The sequence below is a fragment of the Mobula hypostoma genome, chromosome 25, assembly GCF_963921235.1.
Source record: "Mobula hypostoma chromosome 25, sMobHyp1.1, whole genome shotgun sequence".
Lineage (NCBI taxonomy): Eukaryota > Metazoa > Chordata > Chondrichthyes > Myliobatiformes > Myliobatidae > Mobula > Mobula hypostoma.
In genome coordinates this window covers 21,287,842-21,305,405 of record NC_086121.1, presented here as the reverse complement: position 1 = coordinate 21,305,405, position 17,564 = coordinate 21,287,842, and the positions used below count along the sequence as shown (strand labels likewise).

The 17,564-nt window shown below is 43.0% G+C and overlaps 1 protein-coding gene across 1 annotated transcript in view; it reads left to right on the top strand.

The window, feature by feature from the left end:
* acap3a (ArfGAP with coiled-coil, ankyrin repeat and PH domains 3a) overlaps positions 1-13,884 on the top strand; it is a 384,840-nt gene extending 370,956 nt beyond the window's left edge. The window contains exons 24-25 of the mRNA XM_063033259.1: positions 744-805; positions 11,440-13,884. Of these exons, the coding sequence (XP_062889329.1) occupies positions 744-805; positions 11,440-11,546 (169 nt within the window). The 3' untranslated portion in view covers positions 11,547-13,884. The remainder of the gene's footprint in view (positions 1-743; positions 806-11,439) is intronic.
* The last annotated feature ends 3,680 nt before the right edge of the window (positions 13,885-17,564 follow it).

Genomic DNA, 17,564 nt, shown 5'->3' with positions numbered 1-17,564 from the left:
AGTGGAGGCAAAGTCATTGCATAGTTTTAAGGCAGAAATCGAATAGTAAAGGGAGGAAGGCAGGAGAATGGGGATTGAATAAAAAATCAGATGTGATTGAATAGTGGATTAGACTCGATGGGCTGAATGGCCTAATTCTGCTCCTATATCTATGGTTCTTTTTTATGATGGGAAGCCAGTCCAAGGTCCCCTGGTGTTTCCGGTGCTGAGCTCAGTCTAAATTTCCAAACCAAAGGGTATGACCGGAGGTGTTGTATGTACAGTGGAGAAGGAGCAAGATTCGGCTCAGCTCCGATGCTCAATCCATTAAAACTTGAGGGTTGTTTGTAACTTTGAATGGGTTCCAGAGCCAAAGTCCAAGATGAGAGATCCCACTTGTTGACATCCAACTTTTCCACTATTGTTGGGGGGTCCAATTTGGCCCACTGGGGACAAGGTCAGTGTGAACAAGGTGAACAAAATGTACCGGCCAGTTTTTATCCCCCCCTAACCCCCGATCTGGGAACACTTTTCCGAAAGGCTTCACAGAGATGGAGAAAGATTCAGTTGACGTGCACTGACTTTAGCCCAGTGATTCCGTCAACGAAAGCATCCAACCCGCCAGGAGCCCCCAGATTAAACCCTCAAACTGATTGGAAATGTTTTACCTGTGAAGAGTTGTACCCTCCCTCTTCCCCCAACCCCCCAACCCCTCCCCGGCACAGCAGCACAGCGATGTTAACGTGTACTCTCTTTGCCCACAGGCTGCGGTTAGCCAGGATGAATGAAGAGATGCGGGAGACAGAAGGTTCCTTTGGCCAGCCAGGTCAATATCCCAGCAGCAGCCCTACTGAGCTTCAGTACAGAAAGTGCATACAGGAGTTTATCAGTCTTAAGATAGACGAATGCTAGGAAAGCAGCCCTGACCGGGTGATGTAACTGGGCCTCTTTCTTGACTGTGTTTTCTCATGGGTGGTAATGGGCTACTTCTTCCACGCCTGTGCACAGCTGCTGTTGTTGGTGAAAGAGGAAAAGGAAGAGCACTTGGGTTTTTGTGTGAACAGCTCTCTGACCTTCGCAATTTTTCGGTTCTGCTGTGACCACTGCCAATCATGGAATTTTGTAATTCAGAAACATTCCACACCGTTATTAAGCGTTAGTTGTGGAGCATCCCTTACCTAACTGTTGGACTCCTTCCCTTGCATGGCACTGTTCCACAAAGACCAGCAGTGTGTGGAGTCTTTACTGAATGAAGTATCTCATCAGTCAGTGGGAGTGAATTGGACTTGCTCCCCCCATATCTGGTCCAGAAGTACTGCTTTCCCATTCCGGAGAGCGACCCAGTGATTCCAGTCGGATGCATTGCATCCTTGGGTATAGCGTAGGGAGGGCTTGGCAGTGACTGTCAAACTAGCTAAGAGTTTGCCAGTGGCCACTGCCTCCGTGATGCATGACTGTTGGAATGCTACTGGCTGCTGTGCAACTCGACAGCAAGAGTCAGTGATGTCCACAGTGGGGAGAGAGAGAAGGAAAGGAATCTACAAGTGAGTTTTTAAGTTTGCAAAACGGCCTTTAAGTAAGAAATGAAAGCCCGTCTCCAGTTAAATGTGAAACTGTGGGTGAAATGCAGTGTAGATCAATAGTTGATTCTCATGAAAGTTAACTTATGTTTATTATTAAAAATTAATCACGCTCAAGGATTTGGTTTTGAAAGACCTCCATTTTAAATGTAGTTTATCTTGGTTCTCTTTGGTAAGACCCTGGTCAGGATTGTCCCCACCTTTTACGGATCTCACCCAGGACCAGTGACCTTTCCAGCTGCTGCTTTGGCATTATTGCTCAAAGAAGCATCCAGCACACTATTTCAAGAGCCAGATGTGTGGCGGGCTTCCTTTGGCACCTTCGGGCTGGAGATGGCCACCCCAAGTTCTGTGGGCACATGCCTATGTTTGCAGGTCCTCCCAAGCAAGGACTCAGGAAACATGACGGGGGGGGGGTAGAAAAAAGAGTAACAAATATCACAGGTTTATTTGAGATCCGTTGTTTCAAAGGGAGGTTGTTTCACATGTCACCAAGTAAAGTCGAGCAAAACCCTTCTCTGCTTTCACCAACAATGTCTCATCAATGTACAGGCCTAATTACTAGCGGCACTGTCTGCCAGGTTCGAAGGAGAAACCTGGAACACGGTGCTTGGACTCGGTTGCATTGGTGCTGCAGGATTTGTTGCCTTGGTAACAGGAAATAACCGTTCAGGCAAATTGGAAAGAGTTAGCAGTCAAATCGGTTGTCTCACAGGACTCACTTTAATAACATCAGCAGTTTATGAAGAGCTATTTTAACTGCCCATGGAATTATTATTAAATAACTTGAAGAAACTTAATATTTATGATATTAATCTTTTCTACAGCGATATGTGGAAATGCAGAGGAATAGGGAAGTGCTGAGCCGTATGAACTTTGATCATTCAAATACTGCTTTAAGCAGATGCTGCATCTGGTACCACAGCCTGAGCAGTCCTGAAGGGGCTTGGTTTTCTGTGATTGCATTCTATGGTGACACTGACCTTATATCTTTTAATCTTGATGGTAATTATCATTGGCAGACCAGGTGACCTTCAGTTTATTAAAAAAAAGAATAGGATTGATTCTGGCTTTGTGCCTGTTAAAGTTGGTGTTGTGTGTGGACGATACGCATTGCTTGGTTTTCCTTAAAAAGCTGGATATGTCTGTTTCTCCAAACGGGAAAAAAAGATCAGATTTTTGTGGGAGTGGGAGGGGAAGTTGTGTAAATATTTAAAAAAGGAGTTTTGTTCTAATTGGGACAATTTATTTAAAATGAAATAGACTATGAATTAGATTATATGTATAAAAGCAACTTGGTGCACTTTTCCAACCTTACAGTATTGTTTTCTGTTACACTTTGAATTTTCGACAGTGGAAGTGTTGTTTTACGTGTTTATTTATATGAATTGCCCAGAGGAATAGTGCAATGAAAAAGAAACCAATACAGGTAGCTGTGTTTATTGTTGGAGATGTGTTTTTTTTTCTTTTGTAACACCATAGAGTGTATTTTTTTAAATTGACACGCTTTGTTTTGTATCGGCACAGTACAGACATAAAATGTCTGAGCTTTCATTTGCTGCAACGCACTGGTGCAGATTTCTATTGCGTTGTTTTAGCCTCGAGCACACGGCAAGTTCTCAAAAGGTCAATTTTATTACGTTTTGTGAAAGCTGCTTGATTTGCCACAAAGCCTCAGCCTATGGGATATCAACAGGTACAATTTTAACAAAAGGAAAAAGCAACAAAGAAAACTTCAGTTTGAAATTCTTTCTTGTATTTTTGTGTATGGAACACTTTTTAAACTGGTTTGTCATAGCTGACATCTCCAAATAAATGCTGTGCATAGCCTTGTTTCATACTCTAGTACAAAAGGCTTACAAGTCGGTAAAATGGGTCTTTGGGCAGAAAGAAACAAAATAAAAACACCCCTTTGCCTCCCAGAACTCAATGGGTTTTTTATTCTCTATTCAGTAGAGCGAGAATGCCCAGAGCTTTCTCGCACTTCTGCCTGCTGTCCACAGGGAGACAAGCAAGTAGGTGCAATCAGCATAAACAGAAGAGTGAATGAACACCAACCACACACTTTTCCCCTCCCGAACACTGCAAACGAGAGTTCACATTAGAGGACTCCCAGCATGCTACAAGGCAGTTTGGCCGTATTTTTTGCCAGGTGAGCTAACGATTCCAAAATGAACTTGATCCCAATTCAGGGCTTCCCAGTGGCCAGGACTACTTTGTGATAATGATGAGAGAGGCCTCCTCTTCAACTCTTGGATGCTTGTCTTTTCTAACTGTAGCAGCACTGGACTAAAGTAGGAGTTCCCAACTTTCTTTTATGCCATGAACCTATACAATTAAGCAAGGGGTTCACGGACCCCAGGTTGGGTACACCTGGACTAAAGGCTCCTCAACTCTCCTTTGCCTTTCAATATCCCCATCAATGCTTGTCCTAAGTCCATGTTTCTGCTTGATCTCCAAAGCCTATACCTTCCCTTAGTATTTAAATCAACCTCAGCCTTGAAGGTATGATGAGGCGAGTTGACTCCTCACACTGTGTTGCCAATTTGGTTTGTACTCAGCCACTCACCTGCGCCAAATCTATCTCTCTTCCTGGGGCGCACGTATACACACACACACACACACACACACACACACACACACACACACCCTTCATCAGCCAGTTTGACAAAGGGTCTTGGCCCGAAACGTTGACCGTACCTCTTCCTAGAGATGCTGCCTGGCCTGCTGCGTTCACCAGCAACTTTGATGTGCGTCAGCCAGTTTGAAGAGGTTTTAGTTTTGTCCCTGTTGTATTAAGTTACCTCGCAGCAGCTCAGAGGCTGATTACATCCAAACAGTGCAGTCAAAAGTAAACCCAGCTTCTATGCAACGTATAAACACAAGATTCTGCAGTTGCTGGAAATCTGGAGCAACACCTGCAAAATGCTGGAGGAACTCAGTAAGTCCTCCACCCCAACACTGAGGAAGAGGGAACCCAGCACATTACTAGGATCTGTAGTTGCCCTCATGTAGTCGCTGCGCAGTGCTGTAGCTTATGGAGGAGAGGCAGAGACAAAAGGGTTCCACGTGGGTCGTCATCTTGTAAAGTTTAATGGCTGGTGGCAGACCAACGTCAGGTGCATTACCACCAACTACTGAGTTGGAGTGTGGAAGTACATCCACCCCCAAAAATAACATAATAGCAACAAGTCTGATACACACTTATATACGATACAGCGGCTTGCTATTCTAAGTATTCATGTTAAACTGTGTCTATCCCAAAGATCTCAATTTAACAATTAGGTATTTCCTTTACACCTCATAAGATCTACATTCAAACTATATGTTGCATCGTTTCTTGACAGGTGCACCCCTACAAATGACCATATCATGCATACCAATTCTAAACAAGTAACTATTCAACCTAGTATAACCAACACATAGATGTGTCATTATAACTCTTATACCCATTTATACCCATCTCCCAGCTGAGCTCCCAACATCCTCTGAATTTTATATAAATGCCACCCTTTCTTTTCCTTATCCCAACATCGTTACCACAGTGACCGAATAGACTTCTTAATTTGTGGCTCTCGCCTCCCCTTTATCCAAAGGCACCACTACATTTACATCCCAGATTTTTAAAGTGATTGCTTGGCTAGAATGTCTGCCACCTCATTTCCTTCAAACCCAATATGGGCAGGGACCCATACGGACTGGAGACACAAGCCTAGACCCTGCACTCTCAACAGATATTGTCCAATTTCAAGAAGAATGTCTGGCTACAATTTTAAATATATTTTTTTAACAAATGTCAAACTGAGAACGAATCGGAGCACAGAGGTACATAATCAGGGCTTGATACACTACTTCAACCCATTCCAAATGCTAGCAACTATCTCAGATCCGAATACTGATACTTTGATCATCTTAATAGTCACCTGAAACATAAACAGATATACCTGAACGACCTGCCACTGGATCTTTTGAACCGTCTGTATAGATATGTAAGAAGCCATTACAGTATATCTGCCTTGTATATATTGCGGAACTTCCTGTGCCACTGATATAAATAAAACTTCATCTTAAATCTTTTTTTGAAGGCAAACGAGTGACTGAAAGGGGTACAGTGGGGCCATATTCCACATTAAGCAATTCAAGATTTTATACACGTTCATTTCCTATCCACCCAAAATTGAAGACCTCGCGAATCATCTGCTCCCTGCCTTTCACGCGGGTCGAGCCTGCGGAGCTCGGCAAACTGCTCGCCTCCTCTCAGAGTCCGAAGTAACCTCCTTGCCCTGTAAATTGACATTGACAAACGTGGCCACTTGAAGACCAAATGAAACAAAAAATCCTCTACGTAACGTGGTGCCCTGAGATATTTAGCGCAGGTTTTAAACGTTTTATTTGAAACTATTTTAATCTGAAAACACACCCGTCCCACGATTTGTAAGCCCGTTACTTCCTGCCAAAGACCGGAGAGAGACAAACCAGGTAAAGCTGCGGCGGGAACCGGCAGCTCATTCCTGCTGCAGGTTCATTCGGTGTAAAGAGGTTGGCTGGCTGAGTTTAGAGACTGGGGGACGGTGGTTTGTGGCAGGGTTGGGGCCCGGAAGAGGCACATTGAGTTCTTCCACCCCTGGCTCCGTGACTCCTGCTGATGGGAGCTTGAGTGGGAGGCGGCAGATAGCCTGGGGAAGGGACAGACTGGAACACCTTTTGCCCAGGAATCGGTGCCTACAGGCGGGGCATACAAGGGGGGAAGAGGAGAGTGGTGGGGATGGGGAAACCAAATGGCTAGTTAGAAGTCGATGCCAAATGATAAATTGGCAAATTACCACGGCAAACTTTGCGTGTATGTGCGTGTGTTAGATATCGTAGGAAGTGCAACCCCGCATTTTAAAGTAATTGCTGTGAAAAGTGTGTAGAATTGCTGTAGGCCGCAGTTTCGCTGTAAATATGCTACGCAACTTAACCCTATCACTGCCTGCTTTGTCATGAGCCTGTGCGTTCTCTGTCTGTACTGAATGTTGTATTCGAACTGATGCATCCTGGAGCTGGATATCTTTGTACAATTTACACTTGTGTCTGCTTTCTTATTGTCTTTTGAAACATTGTTAATAAATTCACTTTGAAATCCTAACCTCAACTGGTATTCTTTGCTTACTTTTGCTCTTGTTTCACTCGAGTTGTAATTCTGCCACTTGCACTCGCGTCTTTACTCATCACTTTCGGTTTTTTTTTAAAAAAGGCATTGCATCAATATTAATGCTCGTCGGTGTAATCCAGATGCTTTAGTTTTAATTTACCCCAATCTCTCTAGTCCCGCCTCATGGCCTGCCTGCCTGCAACTCCCCACCCCCATGACCCTTGTGCATGTCAGCTATGGTTCAAGCTCGCCGGAAGGTCGAAAGTTCAGGTCCGACTCCGGAGACCGGTTCCAATGGGTCAGTCTTGGTGCCGCAATGAGGAAGTGGCGTCTTTTCAAATAGGCTGTTAAACCTCACAGGTGGGCGCAAGAGATAAAGTGAAAGGGCCATCACTCTCTTTTAGTGGCCATTACAAATCTCTCCTCGTTTAGAGAACAATGTTGTCACCGCATCGGCACAATGGGGGCTGCTCACTGAGTGTTTCAGGGGTGGGGGTGAACGAACGAATGTTGTATATGTTTTTTTAAAAGTGCGGAGCCAAAACGTGACCTGTTGGGTGACCTTGAGTAAGCAACTTTGATCTCATTGTCTCCTCACTGGCGACACGCGAGGAGACGATTATAATTGTTTTTTTCCTCCGTATTGCGCCGACTTTGTAATGGCCCACTGTCTCAGAAGGCTAATATGTCCAAAGATTGAAATGTGTGACCTTCACCCTCATCCACTCAGTAGTTGTTGAACGGCTGCTATCACCGTAAACACCATTTGGATTGTTGAGACCCAAGATGTTAGGATAGTCCGATTGTTTGACACCCATCAATGCCAGCCCGAGCATCAGGCAAGGCAACACGCCGCTTGAAAACATGGGAACTTTCAGCCTAAGCTTGGTAAACTGCTAAAGACCATTTAACAATGCAAATACCGTATTATCAATGTTACTTTTAAAACATTGTAGAGAGCCCGTGGGTTTACCCCAGAATACCCTGTCCTTGGCAGGAGTTCCCTTCGACGCGCAGATGCCCCATACAGATTGGAAAAGGTTTCGGAATTGGAATTGATTGATTATTGTCACCTGTAGCAAGATACAAGAAGTAAAAAACTGTCTTCCATACTGCTCAAACAGATCAGTATAGAGTAAAACAGTTACAATAGTAGAGAGTAGAAGTGCCGGAAGCAGCTTGCGACCAGTCGCTAAGCTCCGGCGCCATCTTCCATCAATTTTCCAATCTTTTATGTTTCTGCCTATGGCAATCGCCAATCTGTTATTTGCGCCCCAGAGATTTTTTAAAAAGCCTTTATTTTCGAAGTACACGCTACCTCCAATAAACACAAGAATGGACCAGGATTGAGGGGGTCTGTTGGAACTTCAACTAAAATGCAAGGTGGAAAGAATTATTTAGGATTTAAAACAGAAATGGACATTTTCTCCTCTGTATTCCGTATCACTCTTCCTGCAATGTATTTGTATTGAACTCTGGGCACTGGGGCTGACGTGGCCACGTTGAGGTTCGCATATGGCGAGAGGAAACTAAGATGGTCCCTTTTGGAGAGGGTTAGTCTCCAAAAGAAGTTCGAAAGACGGATCTCTTAAAAAAAACGTGGTTTCAATAAGTGGAGGGGGGGGGTTGAAAGTTAAAGCTACTGGACTATTCTTTTGTATAGAACTAATAGGCATGAAGCAGGAGTTTAGATCCCATCGTTTGGAGTTTGGGAACCTAACGCCCAGTATAATGGTAAACTTAATTAAAACATTGAATGAAAAGCCGGCATTAAAAACAATTACCTTTCGACCACGGTAAACGTGCTTCTGAGTTATGTGAATATTGCAGATATTAATTCAAACAAGAACCAGCCTTCAGTTCTTATTTTACCCGGAAACATTCTTGTAAATTTTCCCTGAACTCTTTCAATCTTACTGACATCGTTCGTGTAGGTAGATGAGCAGAACTGCACTCAGTACTCCAAAACCCTGGGGAAAATATTTAACTAGCAACACTCTTGTGGGAGAACAAAGTCCACCCAGCAGAACTGGAAAGGGGTGTTTCTGTATTCGGCATTCTTTGTAAAGCCGCCATGCGTCAATGCATTAAGAAAGATGGAGATGGTCAGGCAGCATCTCCGGAGAGAAAGAAAATCAAACGTTAAAAATGTTTCTCCCACCATTGTTACTGCCTGACCCCATGACGATTTCTCCCACCGTCCGTTTTATTTCCCATTTTCAGCATTTGCAGGTTTCTCCCCCCAAAAGGTAGAGGGTGCTGAGTCTAAAAATTTGATGCTGTCTTGAACGCAGTGTGCATCCAGGTGTATGGGTTAGGGCGGCTGGATATTCATGAATAATCGTCCTGTCCCGATCAGAGATCGGGCAGCTTAGTTTACAGATTCCCGTCGGGTCGAAAGGCCGAGGCGGCGTCCCAACGTTAGGGGAAGGGGTGGATTCTGCACAATGGGAGGCGGCGGTGAGCTTGTGGTTTAAACCCCGCTAATGGAGAAGCGAAGGCTCCCTTCCCACCCAAAACATTGGGACAACTTCTCTGCCGTATTTCCCGTTCATCCCATACTGTAGAACAAGCTCCCGTGGGTATGGGATACTGTACCAGTTATAACTGAGCCCAGGAGTCAATTTTAACCTAGGTTACTCCATCGGGAGTTCGCGGGTTTGCACGCCACTTACATACACCTCCTATTTCTACCGTAAATCCATCCGATTGGCCGGGGCGGGGGGCTTCCAGCGAGTTATATTAATGTTATCAGGCCGAGTGTCAGAAAATTGGACAACCTTTATGCGCAACGCAGACCCAACCTACCACTTCTCAACAAAGGTTGTTAGCGACAATCAGGAAGATCGTCTCATGATCTGTCTGGCCCTGGGTTACCGACGCCAACTGTACGAACTAATTTAAGAAACAATGGGTTAAAACGTAGTTGAGCGCGTAACAGAGCGGGGCAATAAGTTACCTTCTCCCCTTCTTCCGGAGTCTTTCTTGTATCATGGAAAGTATATTTCATTCTATCTTAGATTGTCCAAGCTTGGGCGAAAGCATACAAGTGTTGAGTTTCTCTTCTGCAGATGATGGGGAGCAAGTAACGAGTAAATGCTGCCCTCTACTGCTCACTCAGCAGAGTGAGACAAGACTGCAGGTTCTAAAGTACGGTTCACGGCAGAAAATAAATACAGTATTCTTCTTGGAGAAGGACGGTCTAAAATAGTCAGCTGTGTAAACGGATTTACGTATATTAACTACGGTCTCGGACATACGAAAACGTGTCGTTATTATTTGTTTCATATTAAAGCTGCCATGGATCTACTTCTGTCTTTCCCCTTTTGCCTATCACCTGTCCAGCTCTTGGCTCTATCCCTCCCCCTCCTGTCTTCTCCTATCATTTTGGATCTCCCCCTCCCCCTCCAACTTTCAAATCCCTTACTCACTCTTCCTTCAGTTAGTCCTGACGAAGGGTCTCGGCCTGAAACGTCGACTGCACCTCTTCCTACAGATGCTGCCTGGCCTGCTGCGTTCACCAGCAACTTTGATGTGGATGTTGCATGGATCTACTTCTGTTAACTTGCCAAAGTACCAAAGAGAACCTTGTGTTGCTGGAAGCATAGCCCATTTTGGTAGCCAGGGCCTCTGAAATATCCCTCAATCTTGACGCCCAAAGGCATTGCAACTGTGCCTCCTTTTTGCATCCAGTGGTTCTGGGACTCTCCTTGATATGGGTGTTTGTAGAAAGTATTCCAGATCTGCTGGAACCCCACCGCTCAAATGTATCCAGTGTTCTTAACCTGGTATTGGAAGCTGCAGTATTTTTCTAAATTAATGTTTTTCGAAATCTGGATCAAATAAAAAAAATCACAGTACCTAGTAATCCATGTTGGTTATCTCAGGTAACATCTTTTATAGGACCATATGATATAGGAGCAGAAGTAGGCTACTCGGCCCATCGAGTCTGCCCCTCCATTCAATCATGGGCTGATCCAGTTCCTCCAGTTGTACCCCCCCACCACCTTCTCCCCATACCCTTTGATGGCCTGGCTAATCAAGACCCTACCTATCCCTGCCTTAAATACACACAATGACTTGGTTCTTTGATGAAGAGACTAAGCAATCACTCAGTTGCTCTTTCACCAGTGTCATTCATCATTTCCCCTGCAACATGGAATTATGTTTAACTCGATGTTTCTGCAAAATATTATTTAACATAATTGTGTAATCCCCCTAACCCCAGTGTCTTCACTTGCTCCCCAGTGAATGTTTTTTTTTATGCATTTCTGTTACTGATTCCATTTGGTGGCAATAAACCTTTCTGAGTCAACCTTTCAGCACCCTCCATTTACACAAATCGCTTATGAGATTTTTTTTGAGTTCACACCTCTCAAGTTGAGCATCTCTCAATATTTCAATTCTCACATTCCTCGAGAATCAAAAATCAAAAATTCCTCATTCCTCAAAAATCAAAAATCCTGCAGATGTTGGAAATCCATTGCAATTGCTGGGGAAACTTGGCAGATCAAGCAGCATGTGTGGAAAGTAAAAATGTTTCAGGTCAAAGACCCTGCTGGTGCCACCTGACCTCGAGTGTTTCAGACATTTTCTATTTTCCACCTCTCATTCTCATTATCATCTTCATTAGATCTGTTATCCGTGAACCTAATATTCTGATAATAACTGAGGTGTTTAGAATAGCACAGATATTTTCTCTTAGCATCTTACCAGATCTCATTCTAAATCCATTTTACCTTGCAGGTGATGAGACGTATCATGATATTTTTAGGGAGTTTTCCCACATGGCATCCAACAATCCCGAGAAGCTCAACAGACGAAGTTTCCAGTTCAGCCATTCCTGCAGGTAACATATGAAGATGTTCCTCGAGGCCTTAGCCGTGTGTTCAGGAGGCTCGGACCACCGGCCAGTCGACCATTAGGAGAGGCTGTCAACTTCCAGAGTCCTGACCAAAGTTTTGATAAACTCCCGCCTCCCGAAGGCAGTCAAAATACTTGACAATTCTGATATTTATCATCAGATGCAGACTGAGTTGTAGTTTTCCAAGTACAAACTTGAATTATTTGTTTTAAATGAGCTACCACCACTTGTGCCTCAGAGAAAACATCAGTCAAGGAGGAGGAAAATGCTTCTCTTTCTGATCACTACCTAACAGCTCCTTTTACAACTTTTGTTTTTTTATTGCCAGGTGACATTGCATGGGGATTGATTACTTTTAAACATCTAATTGAAACATCACTCTCAAAACTCCTTAAATATTATCAAGATGTGCACCATCCTATCACTCTCAGAACCTCCACTAGACACTCCCTCACCAGGGACACCTGGCACGAGGGTGACTTCAGAAGAGGAACAAGCAGTTGACATAGATCGATCTGACATTCACATGTCCAGCCTGCTGTCCAGTCATGTGAATGGCCAGCTTGGCTAAGATGAACTTGTCCATTGATTAACTTGTGCCAGAAATTTCTCACATTCCATTCATCTCTTAAACATGACAATAAAATAAAATGAGGCTGCTATCTATTGATTCAGATCCCAGGATAGCCCTGCTAGCACACTTAAGAGAAATGCCTTCATTTAAATAACAGAATATTCTAGTACAGTACTCTATATTTTATAGAACTCATTTTTCATTCTGTTTCAGTCCAAGAGTAGTCATTGTGGATCTATGAGAATGAAAATGTGTCATGATGCCAAGTTGCTGGCAAAAAACATGCCATTTTATATCAATTATTTTTTAATTTTAAAAAATCATCTTGGTAATTGGCCAATACCATATAAAAGTTATGATATCTAGAGTAATCACTTTATGCAACCTTAATATATGTAGAGGTTGTTACATTTAAATATGGTTGTCATATTAAATTGCTTTCAACTTCTGGGTAAAGATCTTACTCCATCCTTTCCCTGTGCCAGACCATACTCCTCTTTATGTTGTCTATTTTTATAACAACCACCATTCACTCTAATGAGATCAGACAGATGACATCGACTCTAGTACATCCTCCAACCCACTATCTATTCCACCCTCCTTAACTAAAGCACCAAGTTTATTAAGTAGACTCCAACTCCTTCTGCCTCTGCTGGTAACTTATGTTGGTCATAGGCAAACCAAATTTTCAACTAGTTGACTAGTATGTGTAAGATGTGGCACCAGCTATTAGTCATAGCACCTCCTAATTATTTGTTGGAGACTTCCCCTTCCTGACCACTTTTTCCATGGAATCTCACTGAGAGGTGGCATTAGGTCTGGCGTCCTTCGCAAACTTTATATTCATGCAACTACCAAGCATTAGGTAGTTGGATGTAGGTTACTGAGCTCAATTTTGGTGTGTCAGTGCTTTCAGAAGAGAGGGAGAAATTTAGGGAGGGAGTGAAAGAGCAGAAGTAAAAATAAAAGCATTTCTCATGTTTGAGGAACAGTTGCTCAGCACTTTCTGTTGAGAGGATCAGTTTCCAAAACATTATTTATTACAAGCTAGTTTGTAAGAGACTGGTACTGCTCATTTCTAAGCTTGTTGAAGCATGAGATGATGCACTTTGTGTATTTGCTTTGTGTAATAGAAAAGATTGTATGTTCAGACTATACAGGTATAGTCTTCAGAGTTTGCCACTTATAATATCAACTCTTGTTTATAATGTACATGTAGGTCAGGGAGTAAGAAGTAATATATCACTCAAGTATATTTTTAATAAACTCATGTGGAGTATAAACACCAGCATGAAGCTGTTGGGTCCAACGGCCTACAGCCTTCCTGTAAAATTCAATGTTATTCTGTGTAAAAAAAATCATATCAAACTATTGCAACAATTATGTTGAATATAAACATATAAATATTCTTTAATAATAAAAACAATCTGTTTAAAATACTAAATGTTATTGCTTTCTTTTCCATTGCAATGTGCGTGAAGTGACAGTTGGCACTTAACGCAAATAAATTTCAACAGCTACTACTGAGACAATGTTTAGTTTTTGTACTTTTTGGGAACATGGTCTTGGCAGGTTTACAGTTTGTGACAATCCTTGGACTGGGTGATACAGCTGACTGAGCCTCAGTGCTGTTACGTGCAGCAGAATTCATTTCTGTCGGTGTAAAGTCCAATTCAGGTTCTGATTAGCCAAACACGGGAAAAAGGAGAGAGAGAGAAAGAATGTGTGTATATAAATAACGGATGGGGTACAAGGGAGAGGTGGGGCATTAGCGGAAGTTTGAGAAGTCAATGTTCATGCCATCAGGTTGGATTCTGCCCAGACTGTCCTCTACTGTACAGATGAAGCCACACTCAGGTTGGAGGAACAACACCTTATATTCCGTCTGGGTAGCCTCCAACCTGATGGCATGAACATTGACTTCTCAAACTTCCGCTAATGCCCCACCTCTCCCTCGTACCCCATCCGTTATTTACATACACAAATTCTCTCTCTCTCTCTCTCTCCTTTTTCTCCCTCTGTCCCTCTGACTATACCCCTTGCCCATCCTCTGGGTTTCCCCCCTCCCCCTTTTCTTTCTCCCTGGGCCTCCTGGCCCATGATCCTCTCATATCCCTTTTGCCAATCGCCTGTCCAGCTCTTGGCTCCATCCCTCTCCCTCCTGTCTTCTCCTATCATTTTGGATTTCCCCCTCCCCCTCTCAAATCTCTTACTAGCTCTTCCTTCAGTTAGTCCTGACGAAGGGTCTCGGCCCGAGACGTCAACTGTACCTCTTCCGAGAGATGCTGCCTGGCCTGTGTGTTCTCCAGCAACTTTTATGTGTGTTGCAGGTTCTGATTCGGGTGATCATGGTGATGAAGACAATAACTCTTCATCCTCCAATGCAAGCTCATCTTGGATTCCTTCCCTCCTTTGTCATGGTTTTGCATGTGTTTGTTATCTGCAGAAACTCTGCACTAGAAATTGCAATGCATCTGCTCCAGGAAAATGCTACCCACTTGTGTACTACTTTGCTAATGTGGATCTATCATGGTGTCTGCAACATTTATCAGCTTGGGACACTTACCTAGCTCCAGCCATTTCTCAAACAGCAGAACAGCCACCAGTGATAAAAGGCTTGCTTATGTGGCCATGTTCTCATACTGTGACACTTCCATAGCACTGTTGTCATCCCAGTTTCCTGGGTTTCACTATCATTGTCTCTGCACCTACATAACCAAGATTGCTTTATATTTGAATATTAAATCCAATACCAAGGCCAAGGGGCTTTGTCAGGTCAGTATCAGCAATTATACCAAGAAAATGTAGGTGTGTAACTATCACTGAAGGACAAGATTAAGGCTGGCTGGGTTACCTAACGTTCACACTTAAAGTACTGTTTATTGCTGACAGCTGTGGAGTTTCATTGCAAAAAAATTCCAGTAAAATCTTTCTCCAAATATTCCCACTACATCCTTATATAACTTTTCTGTACTTTGTTCATAGTAACCTTATAAAATTAAATATACTGTATATCCTACCACTGGAATCTACCTTTACAGGTGAAGGTCTCATTCTGTGACTATCTTACAGACACTAAGTTCACCAATTACTTCAGATATTCACATCGGATAGAAATACCTTTACCACACTTGCAGTGCATATCCATTGATAAGACATCTTTTAGAGTCATAGAGTACTACAGTGCAGAAACAGGCCCTTTGGCCCATCCAGTCTATGCCAACCCAATCTTCTACTTAGTACCATGCACCTATCCAAACTTCTCTTGACTGTTACAACCGAAACCCCATCTACCACAGTCCTTTTCCTCATGCAACAAAAATTCAAACACATACCTGTAATCCTACTCCACCAGAGCCATATAAATCCTGTTCGTGATTACACGTTTCAAGATTTGACATTTAACCTTATAAGAAATATTAATCTCCTGTCATCATGCTTTGGATAACTTGAAATTCAAAATCAAACAGTTAAGCTTTAGTAAGTACGCATTTATGAATTATTTTAAAATGAAAAATATTTACCGATAATCATTAGGAAGATACACTCTATCCTAAATACTGAAAATTGATTTTCTCTCCTGGTCCCTTTGGAAGCTCATTACCAATTTCCCACTTCTACATTAATATTGTTACTAATGCTAATCCAACAACCCACTCACCCGAAAAAAACCTTTGACCTTTACTTTTGCAAACTACTGCCCTCAAATGTTCCTTGCCACATCTATGGCTGTCATCACTTTATCACTTCTCAAATTGGTGTCCATTATTTCTGATACTCCATGTTTGAAACTGTTAAATCAGTTTTTATGGGAGCACTTAAAAAAAAAGCTGGAGGCTAGTCAGACTCTGGGCCCATTCTGCCATTCAACAAAACCACCGCTGATTGTCCGATTGGATTTTTGCCCAGCTACCGCTCATTGATCAAAATCACAAATTATGTATTTGATGTGCTGAGGATGTTTCCAGAAGTATGAGAGTCTTGGACTAGAGGGCACAGCCTCAGAATAGAAGACATCCTTTTGGAACAGAGATAATGAATTTCTCTCACTTGAGGGTAGTGAATCTGTGGAAGTCACTGCGAGACGACCGTGAAGGCCAAATCATTATGTATATTTAAAGAGGAGGTTGATGGGTTTTTGACTAGTAAGGATGTCAGAGGTTACGGGGGAAGACAAGAGAATGGGGTTGAGAGGGACAAATATATCAGCCATGATCAAACAGGCAGAATGGACTAATTTTGTTGCTATATCTTACGATTTTATGTTACATTGGTAAATTTTCTCTCAAGATTTGCCAGAGTAACCACTTCCAAACTCTTCATTTTCCATCCCTGGTACCGATGTGGTCAAGTCATACTTTCTAACTTGTAACATTGAAGCTGTATGAAATTAGAAGACTGAAAACTTCCACATTCATTACACTGCCTCATTTCATCCATGTTAATGAAGTCATTGATAACTTGGTGGCATTTGTATTTTGCCAGGCCAAAGTTCTTCTTTCCAGCTCTCAACTTCAAACATCTGTAAACTTCAGGTCATCAAAAACTTCACTATCCATATCCTGATATGCCAAGCTTGCAAATTTCGTTATCCTTTTACTTAGTATCCTAGACTGGCATCTTCTTCAACAGTGACTATTTCAAAGTTCTCAACCCTGGTTTTGAAATCCCTCTGTGCCCTACGGCATCTCTCTAACTCCTTTCAGGTATCCAACCTTCTGTTAGCTCAGTTCAGTTACACTGCCTTGTGTACCAGTAGTTTTCACCCTTCCATCTTTGGCAACTGAGCCTTCAGTCAACTCTGGATCTTGGCACTGGCATACATGGAATTTAGGCTACTAGCACCTTTACTCCATCTGCAAAATGCAAGATTTCTGGGGGGGGCCAAGCATTCTTATTTCAATCCCCATTCCCATTCCAACATGTTGATCCATAGCCTCCTCTACTGCCATGTTGAGGCCACTCTCAGGTTGGAGGAGCAACACCTCAGATTGTGTCTATGTAGCTTCCAAGCTGATGGCATGAACATCGATTTTTCAAATTTTCAGTAATTTTTCCACTTCCCCCTTTTCTCTATTTCCACTCCACACTCTGGCTCCCCTGTGACCCACCCTCTTCCCCTCACCTGTTTATCACCTCCTCCTGGTGCCCCTCTTTCTCCTTCTCCCACAGTCCACTCTCCTCTCCTATCAGAATCCTCCTTCTCAAGCTCTTTACCTTTTTTACCCATCACCTCCCTGCTTCTTATTTTCTCCCCCCACCCCCCCCCCTCGCCAACCTGGCTTTACCTTATACCTTCTAGCTTGTAATCTTCCCCCTCCTCCCACCATCTTATTCTGGCGTCTTCCCCCTTCTTTTCCAGTCTTCACGAAGGGTCTCGGCCCAAAACGTTGACTGTTTATTCGTCTCCATAGATTCTGCCTGACCTGCTGA